The sequence below is a fragment of the Arctopsyche grandis genome, chromosome 3, assembly GCF_051622035.1.
Source record: "Arctopsyche grandis isolate Sample6627 chromosome 3, ASM5162203v2, whole genome shotgun sequence".
Lineage (NCBI taxonomy): Eukaryota > Metazoa > Arthropoda > Insecta > Trichoptera > Hydropsychidae > Arctopsyche > Arctopsyche grandis.
Genome location: NC_135357.1, coordinates 33,749,791 through 33,767,352, shown reverse-complemented (window position 1 = coordinate 33,767,352; position 17,562 = coordinate 33,749,791). Strand labels below are relative to the sequence as shown.

The 17,562-nt window shown below is 33.0% G+C and overlaps 3 protein-coding genes across 5 annotated transcripts in view; 1 reads left to right on the top strand and 2 right to left on the bottom strand.

The window, feature by feature from the left end:
- Nucleotides 1–17,562, bottom strand: part of LOC143909282 (uncharacterized) — a 464,755-nt gene that overhangs the window by 277,088 nt on the left and 170,105 nt on the right. For 2 of the 3 annotated variants that reach the window (XM_077427196.1, XM_077427195.1), the window contains exon 3: nucleotides 9,600–9,635. The exons of the other annotated variant lie outside the window; for it this stretch is intronic. In XM_077427196.1, the coding sequence (XP_077283322.1) occupies nucleotides 9,600–9,635 (36 nt within the window). The remainder of the gene's footprint in view (nucleotides 1–9,599; nucleotides 9,636–17,562) is intronic. 3 annotated transcript variants of the gene reach the window in all.
- LOC143910028 (serine protease gd-like) lies at nucleotides 3,842–7,349 on the top strand. Its single transcript, XM_077428366.1, has 2 exons — nucleotides 3,842–5,299; nucleotides 7,238–7,349. Exon 1 carries the CDS (start codon nucleotides 3,842–3,844, stop codon nucleotides 5,225–5,227), a length of 1,386 nt encoding a protein of 461 aa, XP_077284492.1. The 3' UTR covers nucleotides 5,228–5,299; nucleotides 7,238–7,349.
- Nucleotides 6,950–17,562, bottom strand: part of LOC143909277 (uncharacterized) — a 35,485-nt gene continuing 24,872 nt past the window's right edge. The window contains exon 2 of the mRNA XM_077427186.1: nucleotides 6,950–7,035. The gene's annotated coding sequence lies outside the window, so the exon portion shown is untranslated. The remainder of the gene's footprint in view (nucleotides 7,036–17,562) is intronic.

The following is a 17,562-nucleotide window of genomic DNA, read 5'->3' as shown; positions in this document are numbered from 1 at the left end:
ATCTATCTTCAACCTTTTCGCCGTGATATGGCCATATCAGATTTTAATTGTTTAAACGCCTATAATTCACTCTATATTTTATAAAATTTGCTCTATAGGTTCTCGTTATCTTTAATATATAAATATTTATAGTTTTAACTCTCATATGTATATATAAATTTCAAATTTGGCGTGTAGCTTCTTGTAAGGTAATACACGATATATATTGATTTTTGGCCAAATATGTCAGATCTGACATTTCACTGTTAAAAGTATATCTCTTCACTGAGTTTTATCTGCGAGATAAGTATTCAATAATAAGTTATGTTGTATCTAATTGTTAATATGATTTACAATAAGCTTACATACATTTAGTTTTTTACAATAAGCTTATTTCATACTTTTGTCTCGGCTTTTGCCATTTTAAACTTGCCAGAAAGATCCAACTCAATTTTAAGAATTTCCAATCATCAATGTATGTCGAAATGTCATCTCTTCTTTCGTACATGCTGAAATTCAAACAGTCAAAATTCAATCGAAATGAGCATGCAGCCGCGTGGTTTGCAACCATTTGTAGCAAACCCATCGATGATCAAACCGAGCAAAATGGCAAAGTTTGAAAACGATCGGATAAGAACCCAAATTTCGTCAGACAAAAAAATCGATAGCGAATTAAGAAGAGGCTAGTAAAAAGAAGCATGGACTAGTGTTTAACATACTATACTTTCGAGAAGAATGGTCACGGTTTGATCTCCACTAGTGGCTGCTGGCCAGACCTTGGTTATGTGACTTCAGGTGGCTCCTGTCAGATTTTTCAATTTATTTGATTTGCATTGAAACAGTAACATTCCTGTAAAATTGGCATCTCCTTTCCTAAATCTCAAGTTATTCAGCGTCTTTAGGTTCGCCGATTTGTATAATAAAAAGTGGTGAAATTTTTTTCCATAGATGTCTTTGTGGATTATGTTTATCTGAATTCGCAATGTATAAATGCTTGAATTGATTGTTTTGATCGTATTGTATAAATGGTATCAACGCCACTTCACAATGTTTTACCAAATATGTCGCTATGGATGATGTTTGAATGAATTCGCATTGTATAAATGCTTGTATTTCGTATTGTATAAATGCTTGCAATGCTACTTTGCAATGTTTGACCATGGATGTTTCTGTGGATGATGTTTGTCTGAATTCGCATTGTATAAATGGTTGCAATGCTACTTTGCAATGTTTGACCATAGATGTCTCTGTGGATGGTGTTTGTCTGAATTCGCATTGTATAAATGATTGTGTTGATCGTAATGACGTATTGTATAAATGCTTGCAATGCTGCTTTGCAATTTTTAACCATAGATGTCGTATACAATGTAAAAATATATAATAATAATTATGTATTTATATATAATCTATGTATGAATGTAGTGTTTCTTGATCTGTATTATTACATTAGTCGCTTTTGAGTGATCTGTAATGGAGAGTGTACATGTTCGATTGAATAAATAAATAAATAATACAATGACCCATTCAAATTAGGACACAAGTGCTAACACGGAGATACACGGTGCACAAAGGGACAGGGATTCAAGAACACACGGAGACACACTGATACATTCAGTGTTCATGGAGATACAATCGTTCCATCACCAGCAAAACAACGAGACACAAAGCACTTACGGAGACATAAACATTCCATAATTTGCAACGTATAAAGATATAAGATGCTCCCAAAGACACAGAGACACAAAGCGCTTACGTAGACACGGATACACAAGGCGCTTGAGAAAACATACAGCGCTCACGGAGACACTGATACGTATGCTGTTCATAGAGATATCGTTCTATTACTTGCGATACGAAGACACGCGGAGACACAAACGCTCCATTATTTATAGATACACAAGGTACATGTGGAGACACACATATTCTATCAATTTCAAAACAAAAAGACACATGACGCTCCCAAATATATAGAGACACAAAGTATTCATGGAGACACAAGGCGCTTATGGAGAGTCTTGAATCTACCTAGACATACCGTGCCGTATGATTCTGTGTGTGTGTGCGCCTTCAGGCGCTACTAAAGACACGGAGACACAAATTTCCATCATCTACAGAACATGGATACAGAATGCGCTGACAGATACGGAGACATGAGACGCTCACTGACACACAGATACACAATTAACTTACGGAGACACACGAAGACAAGCTATCCATCATCTGTGGAATAAAGAGATACAAAGTTTTCAAAGACACTCGTGCACATTTTGTGTCTCCGTGCGCGTGGGTGTAAACATGTCAGTGTGTCTCCGTGTGCGTGAATGTATCCTAATTTGGACGCAGCTTAATAGTAATTGAAAGGGTAATCGAAAAGATGAACTAAGCCGTATTTTTTTTTTAATATTTGAATGAATAATAATAAACAAATTTTAGTAAGCTTAATACTTATTAATTATTATTAGTGTATTATTATATAGAAAATAGAATTAATGAAGATAATATGTTTGAACATAAGATTTAAGAAATTAATATGTTTATTTTAATTTGCATATATTTATTATACAAACACGTATACATCCAACGTTGTCTTTTAAGATTTTTATTACTTTTTAATTAAATTTGTATCGTAAAATGTACGAATAATAGGCGGTTGAAATTTGTTTGCTGTCAAAGTACATGCGTAAATATGTATGAATAGGCGTAAAATTGATTTTATAAGCGTTTTATAGGCTTTGATCGCATTATTAAGTACAAACATATATACGTAGTTGTGTTTTGATTTTCAGGCGAAGTACATATCAAATATTATTAAAGGTTAGTCAATTCAATGATTTGCCAAAATAATTGGTATATTTTCCTTTGAACTGTTTGACAAAAAGATATGTAAATATATACCGAGCGTTCTGATTTATAACAAACGGAGGAAAAACATCATAATTTTTTATCAGTGTTTATATAATTAAGTTATACTTAATATATTGCAGTTCATATTAATATTTTTAAATACCACATGCTTTTTATTAAATTTATCACTGACATGAGCATTTGTTTAAAAAAAAAACACAACACTACAGCTATAAAACTTTTAGCACAGATTTATACGCTAAACATTCACAAGTGTATTTTTAATTTTTAATTTATTCACCAAGCAATAACAGAATCGAACCAAAGAGGCAATTAAAAAAAATCACCACTACAGATATGATATATCTGACAGATACATATGTATTAAAAATCAAATTCACATTTTTATCACTTCAAAAACAATCTATATAAAAATTAATGTAAGTTTGCTATCATAAAAGAAACACCAGTTTTTGACTTCGGACTATCAAATTTTGGTATAAAATCTCACAGTACACAGTATTTTAGATCTAAAATTGTATTTAGGGTTTGGAATCCGGAATTTGAAGGGTTTTATACAAAAACAAACAGAAAGTCTGTTAAATTCCACTTAATTTAGGTTTACTCTGTCATAGTATTATAAATTAAATCAATTTGACTCCAGGTATGAAACATGTAGTCAAATTGTCTCCATACACATCCTCACCCGCCTGAGCAATGCCTGGTAATTCATTTAAATTTATATTAAAACAAATAATCAACAAAATCGTTCAGTCATACCTACATAAAACTACGCACTCGATTACGGCCCAAAAGTGTTAAAATCCACGCTGCAAAAAATGCAACAACGGTGTTAAAATTTGCAACACTGCACTGTCTATTATAATAATAACAACCAACTAATGGACTTTGAATTCCGCAACAATAGCAATTTAGATAACATCAGGTACGTCGATTTGACAAGTGGTCAGTCTGCGACGAACGGTCGAACGGCGCGTACCTGTACATTACCTTTGCGATGGATTTAAACGAAATTTTAGTATTAATCACAGTGCTTCTCAAACTTGCCGCGTGTCAAACACCTCCTCCATCCCCTTGTCCGGATGTTTATTATTACGAAAGTGACGGATACAAATGGTACGGAGTGATTGAAGCACCTAATCCGCCGCCTTACGGATCTCAGATGACAGTTAAAGTTCGCATGTCTATAAAAGCGCAACTCGCTACAGACTATGTCGGGAAGATTGAGCTGGGAGAGAAGAGATCCATGATCCTGGAGAGAATCGAAAAAAAGTGGCCTATCAAATATAAAGTGCACTTTCCTTTGCCCATCCCGCTACCTGACATGGTCAGCATCGTCTTCGACAACCGTTTGATTTGTTCGGGGCCTGTCAGTGTTGGAAGATTGGTGACAGCTATCGATTTAGAGCACACGTTACATTCTGGAGAATCTGCTTTGAAAAATTCGCCTCAAGACAAACTAGTATACAGCAAACCGATCCCGTTAAAAAAAGATTCCAGTGTTGAGAACAGATTTGACGCGCCTGAGACTACTACTATAAACTTCAAGCCGAAGCCTCCACAGCCTTCAAACTACAATCCGCTACTTCACGATCACGGAATCTGCGGAACGACTTCAAGCATCAATCCTTTGGTTGTAGGAGGCGATGCTACATCCAAAGAAGACTGGCCTTGGCTCGTTGCGATCTTCATGAAAAGGATCCGAGGATTGGATTTCGTATGTGCTGGAAATTTAGTATCGGATCGTGTGGTTGTGACTGCCGCTCATTGTGTAAAGACCAAGAATAGGACTGACGTGCTTCCGAATCAGATCGTAGTGAGGCTGGGTGTTTATAACTTGCAGGATTGGACTGAAGAAACTGCGGTGACTAAGTCTGTGCGAAGTGTTAAGACTAGAAAGGACTATGACGAAGGGGTTATCTTGAATGCAGACATTGCAGTTTTGGTCATGATGCAAGCGGTCTCTTTCACGAATTATGTAAGACCTGTGTGTCTTTGGAAAGGTAGCACAGATCAAGGGCAAGTCTATGGAAAAATAGCCACAGTAGTGGGATGGGGAAAGGACGAAAGAGGTACCATAATAACTCCAGAGCCGAGAGTTGCCAGGATTCCGATAGTCAGTACTGAAAAGTGTCGATCTTCTCGTCCCGAATTTATCCAGCTGACTTCTGAAAGGACTCTTTGTGCAGGGGATAAAGACGGATCTGGTCCATGCAACGGTGATTCTGGAGGTGGACTTTATATGCGTCAGGGAAATCGTTGGGCTTTGAGAGGGATCGTTTCGAATTCATTGCGAGATCCCGATACTAATGGGTGCGATTTGAATGAATATGTCGTATATACTGATGCTGCTAAATATATCGGTTGGATTGGAGATGTGTGATTTTTTATATGTGTGTGTGTGTGTGTTGTGACGAGTCGTCGGCGACGATGGTTGGACACCCCTGGAGTTAAGGTTTGTTTTTTTTTTATATTATATTTTTTGTATAATGATTTGTGTGTTTTGTATGCAAATGTGCCGCGATTAATGTCGTATTATTTTATAATGGGGTAATCTGATTATGGGATAATGTGCTGTTGGCAGAGATACGTTGATACGTTTAAATAGTCGCTTTGGTATTATAATATTAATTGTAAAATTAATGGAGTGAGGTTTTCGTTAATTTTATTCCGTTCTGAAATTAGTCTGTTTCTTTCCACTTTTATAATTTTTTATTTGTTTTCTTTCCTCTTTGCTTTTAAATTATGTATGTAGTTGTTTTGAAAGTGCATAAATTTCAATCACAAATAACACAGTAGGAATGTTCGCTTTTGTGTAATTTTCTCATTTCCATTTCCTTGTTTCTTCCGAGGATGGAATTTTTAATTACTTTCATATTTCCTTGACGTTGGAATTATTTACTGACGGTTAATTTTTGTATAAATGTGGGTTAAAATACTGATATTTTATTTAAAAAGTATGAATAGTGAATCAAAACAATATAAAACAAGTTTCTTCTGTAAAATATAATGTTAAATTATTGCATAAGTTCATCGTTAAAAATCGAATGCAATCAATCATCCAATTTCCATGATTTAAATTGAATTTGTCCGGTTTTAGTCTTAATTTATGTGTTTGTAATTTTTGTTTATTTTATTTAAACTAAAGTTTAATATTAAATCAATCTAAAAACACATCTGTATAATTAATCAAATCGATATAAATGATTAATTAACACCTCTGTATATATTATGTACATATATATGTTGGATTTAAAATAAGCTATAATATACATACTTATATTATAACAACGTGAAATAATGGTTAGCATAGTATGCTTTCGAGCAGAGTAGTCACGGGCTTGAGATCCACTTGTGGCTGCTGGCCAGACCTTGCTTTGTGATCGTTTGATCAGTCGATCGTTTCCTATCAGAGTTTGCTGAGTTTTCTGATTAGCATTGAAATGTGGTTAGCATATAGTGCTTTCGAACAAAGTGATCACGGGTTCAAGTCCTACTGGTTGCTGCTGGCCAGACATTGGTTTGTGATTCCCGCTCAACCGTTTCCAATGAGAGTTTGCCAATTATTCTGATTTTCATTGAAACTTTTCTATCTCAAATTATTCAGCGTTTTGAGGTTCGCCGGTGTGTATAATAAAATGTTAAAAATTTGTCTCCATATATGTATGTATCTGTGGATGATTCGTATTGTATGTATAAATGCTTGTACGGATCGTATTGTATAAATGTTTGCAATGCTACTTTTCAATGTTTGACTATACATAGATGTCGTATATAATTTAAAAAATATATAATAATAATTATGTATTTATATATAATTTTGTTTTTTCTTGATCCGTTTAAGTATACTCGTTGCTTTGGAGCGATGTGGAAGACGAGTTTATATGATTGATTCAATTAATAAAATATATTTTAATGACAAATGTACAAAAATATATTCAATTTTATACACTAATATAGGTATAGTTAAAGTAGTATTCAATTTATTCAAAATATCTATCGAAATGTACATTGAGAGAAATATTGTATTCGTTTGCTAGTTGATAAGACTATATACGTAATATGTAAACAAAATATGGTAGCACATTATTTGATTTTGATTTTTAAATGCTTTTTATTATTACTACATTATGTTCACAATACATCTTATATATATTTTAATAGCTACTGATCTACTGATCATTTTCTATTCTATAATTTCAATTTAATTTTGTTAGTAATCATTATTATATTATTCTAATGTTAATATACAGCATAATAGGAAAAATAGCCCAAAAACCCATTTACAATTCTTAGGTAGCACATTATGAAGGAATGGAATTGTATTGAAATTATCAATTCCTCATACTTTTATTATTAATTTAAAATTAAACAGACTCAATTACTTTTTCAGCTCTTCGTTTAGAAGCCCATCCCGAATTGGACCGAAGAGGAAACCGCGATCAAAATGAAACCGAGCAAAATGAACAACACTTCAAAACAGCTCGAAAGAATAAATTTCAATATAATTCAGGTGAGAAGACATCATATTTATTTCATCCGCATCACGATAATAGACATAAAAATTTCGTCTAGTAGAACGGTAATTTATTACCTGCGCGGTATTTTTCCGCAAATTGAATAAATCACCCTCCTCTCGTTGAAATATTTGACAATTCAACATAAATATACTATTCGCACAATCGTAATGTATAATATATTATTAACCCATTGGACGATTTATGCGTCGCGATAAACTCTATATAACATTTGTCCTCATATATAATATATTATATATGTATATAGCACATGACGACAAATGTTACTTCGGTAAATATTCCCGTACATCTGTACGATATGTAACATTATCTATTTATACGCAAGGGAAAATCGAAAAAAATATGTCACACGATACAAATAAGACGTTGCTTATTTGATATTTAATATTTGATGTATGAATTTTCGTGTTGTCTTTTGAATTAGAATCGATCGATTGCAAAATGGCGGACCGACGTCGAGACGCTAATGTTTCTAGTGCTAAATGTGTTTGAACTAATTTATTAATTGCATACTAGAACATAATAGATTCGTGTATTGTTAATTATGTAGAGCAAGTTGATGCTCTCAAACTTTATTTTGGGTTTTTTATTTTTTATTTTTATTAAGTTAGAAATTGAAGAGTTGGATAGATGGATATTTCAAGGCATTTTTTTTTTTAAGTAAAACTCGTTTTGAATTACAATTTTTTAACAAATCAAAGGAGAGAAATCATTGGGCAATTTATTGAGCAATGAGTTGCATGCTTAAATTGTCGAATAGTGTTAGTTTGTTAAATTAAATTTTGGTATCAACACTCATCAAGCAATCGAGTAAATTTCTGAGCATTAAATTGGCATATTGGTTAGTAAGTGGCTGCTTTAATATTAAATCAAGATGAAATATTAATAGAAAACTATCATAGAAATGCCAATTTCAGAATGATGTGGGCTATTTTTATAACTAAATCAAGCTATTATGAAATTATAATAAGTCATGTCGTTGAAAAATATAATGAAAATAGCTTGCATCATTTTCCGTGACTTTCTTTCATCAATCATGCAACATTATTATACCATTCTTATTGATCGAATAGATGGATGAGGTTTAAATTGATGAAAGCTGCTTTTTAGTATAAATTATAAAAAAATTAATTCTTATATCACTTATTAAATACATTAACTTTAAAACAGATGAACAGTTTAATTTACATATAAATATGTCTGAAATTACAAATCTTAAATTAGAAAACAATCACATATTTTCATGCATAGTTGAACTTCGAATGTCATATTAAGAACCAACTGTCAAAATAAACTTATCATTTATTACAACTAATTTAGTAATAATTTATTATTGTCAAACTACTAGTGTTTTAATTCACATTATAATGACATTACATATTATTTTATTTTTAATATATTTACATATGTATGGTATCGAATTCAATTAGTTATTTGAATCAGTGAATTTTGATTTGAATATGAATTCGTCTTTTGACGCATGTTTTGTGCTCGACAAAATATATACCAGTAGATTTATCTCGTATTATCTAGATATTTGTTTTATTCATTGTTTATTTTATCCAAATCTTAAGATTTGAGAAACACTATCGCACACGCATCATTGATTAATGACGCACGTTTCGCAATCAGAAGTCGGTGCGTAATTAAGTGTTAACTTTCAACATCGTAAATTATTAATATGAGCCACTTCCCCTTCATTTCCTTCCTCACCTTCCCAATCTCCCCTCCCATCATCTCTCGTAATATCATAATATCTCAACCATTAATCATTTTTTTTATTGTTATTCCAACAGATGGTGTAAACATCACACGAGGAATACTACAGCATCGCGCTCTGAAAAATACGCGCCAGATTCATTTATTCTTTTTTACTGCTTTTTAAAAGCGCGATGAGAAATTGCGAGGCAGAAAAGTCGAGCGAATATACGAATAATAATTAGCAAGTTTTAATTTTTCTATAATTGTATATAATTAAATGCGTCCATTGATGTTTATCTATTGTGTTAGTTGTTATTATACTACCGGGCGCGAGAGCCAAACATCAACTTCACTTTGGACCCCGATAATTATTCTGACGAAACATTTTACACATTTCGAAGTATGCGGATTTGTAGTGTAAACGTTGGACAGATTAATCATTGGTAAAAAGTTGAAGATTTGCTCTCGCGATCGTCTCTATGAATTAATTTGATATTTGTATGTAAATAGACAGACCTCCGCAAGCGTGCGTCTCCGTTAAGCGAGCACCACCTGAAAAATTGTGATAATATTATAAATTATATTATTTTTAAATTAAAAATGACGATGTGTAAATATTGACTATAATGCGCTGGTTGTATTTTTGTCTTTTCTTATTTTTTTCAATCTTAATTATATTTTATTAGTAAATAAAATACAAATTTGAATACACTCTCGTTAATGTTGATTGATGTACTTATCAAGGCAATCGTGGAAAATCCTCCGACACTTAACTGGCGGAAATAGGGTCGTTTATGTCGGAAAATTCCATTCGATTCCGATAGTTCCCCCTTCCCCGCTTCCGGTTCCCCCCCCCCCCTCTTCCCGAACAAACAATCGGAAAACGCCCAAGTGTCGACTGATTGAGGGGAAAATCGCCGTTCGTTCGGTCGACAAAATCGATCGTTAATGACGTACAAACAATACGTTGCGATTTTTCATCCCGGAAAAACAATTTTCGCCGATCGCTTTTCCACGATAGCGCACACACAGCCGATCGTAAGCTTGCAAAATGGTACTTTGGTGGAATCGAAAGACATTTTCTCTCTCTTTCTCTCCTCACGTATACATTTAATAAGTAGGTAAGTACCTCGTGGTAGGCATACAATTTGATTTAAAGTATTATAAATAATAATATAAGATTTAACACATTTATTCATCTACATAAATTTATAGTAACCCCTTGTGCAAATCATGTATGAGATCATTAAAAGTGAGGCAAACATCTTCATGTTTTTCACTATAATCAAATGCTAATTTAAGAAGACGATAAATTCCTGGTATTTTTACAGGGTCAATCAATTGGTCTGACAATCTTTCTACATTTCTCTGATCGCTTTGAAACTTTGCCATTTTGCGAGATTTTGCCGCTGATAGAGATTTCAATTGGGTTCGCTATGTCGATGTTGAAATATAATCGTAATAAACACGTTTAAGAATTAAAAATTTTGGAGAAGATGATCCACTTTCCCAAAAGCCAATCTGCCAATAGTCTTGTTTGTTTGAATTTTCACCCTCCACTCGTTTTGTCGGATTTTAATTGTTTAAGCGCCTTTAACTTTATCATTTTCACACTATATCTTATAAAATTTGCATTTTAGGCTGTCATTATCTCTCATATATATTTTTGCTTCACTAAAAGGTTATAAAATTAATGATAAAATGTGTTTATATAAAGAGATGGCCGATGCTCTGTATTCCTTCTATGACGCGCGATTGTACTATCACCTACATATCTGTGTTTTGGACTACTAGAGTCTATTCCGAACTTTTACGATCAGTATATTATACTAGTTATAAGCCATTTTCAGGTCATCCCCAACATCAAGATATTTCATTAAATGGAGAGGAAGAGACTCATGCGATTGCATAATCTTTCAAATGAGGACTTTGCAACAAAACAACGAAGGTTATAGTGCTCGTATGAATCAAAATAATAACCTTAACAAAATTACTTCCTTAAATTTATCTATGTACATATATCACCAAAGGCACGTAGAGCAATTTTGGACAAAGCGAGATGCCGTATCGATTTCGTTTGACAGTCGTTGAATACATACATAGCCTCAAATTTGTAAATCCGACCCAGAAATTAGTTGTAGTGTAAGTATTTTTAAGTTCAAACACTAGTAAAGAAGAGTTTTTTTAAAAACTAGGTTTATATTATTACATTTACACTATCAATAATATCGATGTATATGAATGTACACATAGAAGAGCCTAGAAGCGAAATATAGGTAAGTAGTGTGAAATAATTAAAATAAAACATATTTTCATGTATTGTTCACTCAAAGTTAGGCGAATCAAAAATATCTACAATGCAGGTAAAAAATACAGGTATAAATACAAGTAATAATAGTCAGGTATAAATACAGGTACAGGTATAAATACAGGTAGTAATATACAGGTAATAAAATACAGGTAATTTCTTCTTTTAAAGAAATGTACGTTCTGGTAAAAATTATATTACAAAAGAAATAATTTTCAGTTACTGAGAATTTTTGCAATTAAAAAAAAATTTAGTTATTTTATTTGTGAATATATACAAGAGTATCAAAAATTATATCTATAATTTTTTATCTTGTTTCTATTTTCCTTATACACTTTTTTTTAGAATTGTACATTCTAAAAAAAATTAAAATGCCTTGACAATCAATATTATTGGTTATTTGATTGCAAAAATGTGCAACATATTTTTTTATATATTTTTTATTTTATTATTTCTATCGAACTTGTACACTCGGCTTTACAGATCGCTCCAAAGCAACGAGTGTATACAATAATACAATCGAAACTAACATTTTTATAATGCGAATTCAAACAAACATCATCCACAGTGACATCTATGGAGAAATTTTTGCACCATTTTATTATAGAAATTGGCGAACCTCAAGACGCTGAATAACTTGAGATTTGCAAGAGAGATTGCACTAAGAGAGATTGGTACACTCGTCGCTTTGTATGCAATCTCTTAGACGAGTGTGCATGATTAATTAAATAAATAATAAACTTGACATTTCCAAGAGGGAGAGGAAAGGAGATGCCAATTTACAGGAACCGTTACAATGAAAATCAGAAAAATTGGCAAACTCTGATAAGAAACGATCGACCTGGAGTGACAAACCAAGGTCTGTCCAACAGTTAATAGTGGGAATCAAAAGCATAATATGCTAATCACTAGTCCACGCTGGTGGTTCAAAGAAAGGGGGGGGGGGGTTTTGCAGAGCGTCCCGTTTTGAGTCCAAGAAAATATTGTAATGTAAATGTAGTCCAATTTTTCCTTTCTCTCGGCCAAAATAAGTCAGAACGTGTCAAAATTCACGTTGCTGTATAGTATAAATTAAAGTAGTCTTTTTCCGCGAACTGATGTGCTGTGCATGTTTTTAACATTATTATTTTTTTACATATATACCAGGAAGCCCTTACAGGTAAACCCCAATGCACCTTCCTGTCCAATTACAAATTACAATTAAAATGCAGCATTTTTTATATAAGTCACTGAATTACGAGACATTGAAAAACTCGCAAATCAATGAGACATCTATCAAATTGTACACAAACTTATTTATTGCACATTAATCAATAAGAAATTATAGGTGACATTATTGTATAGGAAGAAATCAGAGAAAATTGGCAAACTCTGATAGGAAACGATCAACCTGAAGTCACAAATCCAGGTCTGACCAACAGCATACTCTGAAATATTCATTTTCACTCGAGGCCCGTCCCTGGGATCGAACCTGGCGCCTCTCGACGCTAAGGAGAAGCTTAACAACCGAGCTATGCTGCTGGCTAATTAATAATACTTCTCACCATTATACTTTTTAAAATATGATGAAAATAATATATAACATTAATTTTAATTTTATAAAAAGCTTCTTTATTATAAAACGTGTAAGGATTTTTCACGCAAACAAAAACATTACATATGTATAATACATATATACGGAGAAGTTCCAACATTTAATTATAAAGTTATTACGTACGTTTCCTGCTTAAAGCCGACCATTGCAAATCCTGAACGGACTTCGTAAATTTTTATATATTATATAATTAATACTTTCCAAGCCGTTAATTACACCCCAAGCAGTAAATATGGCACAAAATTTAAAAATTAATTTTAAACTTTACCCAGCAATGATATCGTATTACTTTTCAACAGATTCTCGTCTAACTTTGGCCCAACTTTAGCCTTGCGCTAACGAGCATTGTTTTCAGCGAAACTAGCGCCCCCACACCATCGATGCACACTAACTTCGAACAATGTCTATATTTTCCACCGACGAGAGTTAATTCAAACTGTAAGTTTCCCACCATTTTCCGCTAATCAATTCCCCAAACACACCGACCGAACAACTCTCTACCAACTGCATTATGCACATACATACATACATACAGACATACTTAGTCTTTTCAGATTTTTATTCGAAATTCAAAATATTAAATATGGGAACTAACGATGTTTGAATTGGCGCGATTGAAATTCGTATTCGACCGGTTTAAATGGCGATTTTGCCCGACCGAAATTAGCGGTTCGTATCTGTGCCGGATTCTGGCCGTATATCACGTTCCATAACCGGTGTTTCAACCGTATAATTACGAAGCGTGTTCCATTTCGTTTTCGAAGGTATATATGTATATAATGTAGATAAAATGTGTTTATATAAAGAGATGGCCGATGCTCTGTATTCCTTCTATGACGCGCGATTGTACTATCACCTACATATCTGTGTTTTGGACTACTAGAGTCTATTCCGAACTTTTACGATCAGTATATTATACTAGTTATAAGCCATTTTCAGGTCATCCCCAACATCAAGATATTTCATTAAATGGAGAGGAAGAGACTCATGCGATTGCATAATCTTTCAAATGAGGACTTTGCAACAAAACAACGAAGGTTATAGTGCTCGTATGAATCAAAATAATAACCTTAACAAAATTACTTCCTTAAATTTATCTATGTACATATATCACCAAAGGCACGTAGAGCAATTTTGGACAAAGCGAGATGCCGTATCGATTTCGTTTGACAGTCGTTGAATACATACATAGCCTCAAATTTGTAAATCCGACCCAGAAATTAGTTGTAGTGTAAGTATTTTTAAGTTCAAACACTAGTAAAGAAGAGTTTTTTTAAAAACTAGGTTTATATTATTACATTTACACTATCAATAATATCGATGTATATGAATGTACACATAGAAGAGCCTAGAAGCGAAATATAGGTAAGTAGTGTGAAATAATTAAAATAAAACATATTTTCATGTATTGTTCACTCAAAGTTAGGCGAATCAAAAATATCTACAATGCAGGTAAAAAATACAGGTATAAATACAAGTAATAATAGTCAGGTATAAATACAGGTACAGGTATAAATACAGGTAGTAATATACAGGTAATAAAATACAGGTAATTTCTTCTTTTAAAGAAATGTACGTTCTGGTAAAAATTATATTACAAAAGAAATAATTTTCAGTTACTGAGAATTTTTGCAATTAAAAAAAAATTTAGTTATTTTATTTGTGAATATATACAAGAGTATCAAAAATTATATCTATAATTTTTTATCTTGTTTCTATTTTCCTTATACACTTTTTTTTAGAATTGTACATTCTAAAAAAAATTAAAATGCCTTGACAATCAATATTATTGGTTATTTGATTGCAAAAATGTGCAACATATTTTTTTATATATTTTTTATTTTATTATTTCTATCGAACTTGTACACTCGGCTTTACAGATCGCTCCAAAGCAACGAGTGTATACAATAATACAATCGAAACTAACATTTTTATAATGCGAATTCAAACAAACATCATCCACAGTGACATCTATGGAGAAATTTTTGCACCATTTTATTATAGAAATTGGCGAACCTCAAGACGCTGAATAACTTGAGATTTGCAAGAGAGATTGCACTAAGAGAGATTGGTACACTCGTCGCTTTGTATGCAATCTCTTAGACGAGTGTGCATGATTAATTAAATAAATAATAAACTTGACATTTCCAAGAGGGAGAGGAAAGGAGATGCCAATTTACAGGAACCGTTACAATGAAAATCAGAAAAATTGGCAAACTCTGATAAGAAACGATCGACCTGGAGTGACAAACCAAGGTCTGTCCAACAGTTAATAGTGGGAATCAAAAGCATAATATGCTAATCACTAGTCCACGCTGGTGGTTCAAAGAAAGGGGGGGGGGGGTTTTGCAGAGCGTCCCGTTTTGAGTCCAAGAAAATATTGTAATGTAAATGTAGTCCAATTTTTCCTTTCTCTCGGCCAAAATAAGTCAGAACGTGTCAAAATTCACGTTGCTGTATAGTATAAATTAAAGTAGTCTTTTTCCGCGAACTGATGTGCTGTGCATGTTTTTAACATTATTATTTTTTTACATATATACCAGGAAGCCCTTACAGGTAAACCCCAATGCACCTTCCTGTCCAATTACAAATTACAATTAAAATGCAGCATTTTTTATATAAGTCACTGAATTACGAGACATTGAAAAACTCGCAAATCAATGAGACATCTATCAAATTGTACACAAACTTATTTATTGCACATTAATCAATAAGAAATTATAGGTGACATTATTGTATAGGAAGAAATCAGAGAAAATTGGCAAACTCTGATAGGAAACGATCAACCTGAAGTCACAAATCCAGGTCTGACCAACAGCATACTCTGAAATATTCATTTTCACTCGAGGCCCGTCCCTGGGATCGAACCTGGCGCCTCTCGACGCTAAGGAGAAGCTTAACAACCGAGCTATGCTGCTGGCTAATTAATAATACTTCTCACCATTATACTTTTTAAAATATGATGAAAATAATATATAACATTAATTTTAATTTTATAAAAAGCTTCTTTATTATAAAACGTGTAAGGATTTTTCACGCAAACAAAAACATTACATATGTATAATACATATATACGGAGAAGTTCCAACATTTAATTATAAAGTTATTACGTACGTTTCCTGCTTAAAGCCGACCATTGCAAATCCTGAACGGACTTCGTAAATTTTTATATATTATATAATTAATACTTTCCAAGCCGTTAATTACACCCCAAGCAGTAAATATGGCACAAAATTTAAAAATTAATTTTAAACTTTACCCAGCAATGATATCGTATTACTTTTCAACAGATTCTCGTCTAACTTTGGCCCAACTTTAGCCTTGCGCTAACGAGCATTGTTTTCAGCGAAACTAGCGCCCCCACACCATCGATGCACACTAACTTCGAACAATGTCTATATTTTCCACCGACGAGAGTTAATTCAAACTGTAAGTTTCCCACCATTTTCCGCTAATCAATTCCCCAAACACACCGACCGAACAACTCTCTACCAACTGCATTATGCACATACATACATACATACAGACATACTTAGTCTTTTCAGATTTTTATTCGAAATTCAAAATATTAAATATGGGAACTAACGATGTTTGAATTGGCGCGATTGAAATTCGTATTCGACCGGTTTAAATGGCGATTTTGCCCGACCGAAATTAGCGGTTCGTATCTGTGCCGGATTCTGGCCGTATATCACGTTCCATAACCGGTGTTTCAACCGTATAATTACGAAGCGTGTTCCATTTCGTTTTCGAAGGTATATATGTATATAATGTAGTTGTAGATTGCGAATGGTAAATATTTACCGGGTTTTACGGACTGTATACCGGACTTTAGAGGAGCTCTCTTTTCGGATTAGTCTCGGCAATGAAGATTAATGGGGTTGATTTTCAATCGAAATAAATAGGCGCAATTAAACGGCTACCTAATTTTTCCAATTCGTCCAATTGTAACGAAAATAAATTGCCTCGGGAAAACATGTGCTTCTATTCCAGATCGATACATTTTATTTTAGATTAAAATAGAAATTAATTATAAAATATCTACTTTTATTACATACCTCTTTTGCATTTCACGTGGTTTTCGTGTTAGTGGTCATTTTTTATATCTCTTATCTCTTATCCGATCGTTTTCATGCTTTGCCATATTGCTCATTTTGGTCATCAATATACGTTAATGTATCATCTGCCATTACGTTGGAGATAAAATATCGTATACAACGCGTTTTAAAAACGAGGCCCGTAAACCTTCCTGACGTTTAACAAGCGTTCGTCCCGTGTCTTCCAACCTGTTCGTCTTGATATGCCATTACAGATTTTAATTGTTCAAACGCCTATAATTCACTCTATATTTAATGAAATTTGCTCTATAGGTTCTCGTTATCTCTAATATATAAATATTTATAGTTTTAACTCTCATTTGTACATATATATATATATATAAATTTCAAATTTGGCGTATAGCTTCTTGTAAGGTAATACACGATATATATTGATTTTTGGCCAAATATGTCAGATTTGACATTTCACGGCTAAAAGTATATCTCTTCACTGGGTTTTATCTGCGAGATAAGTATTCA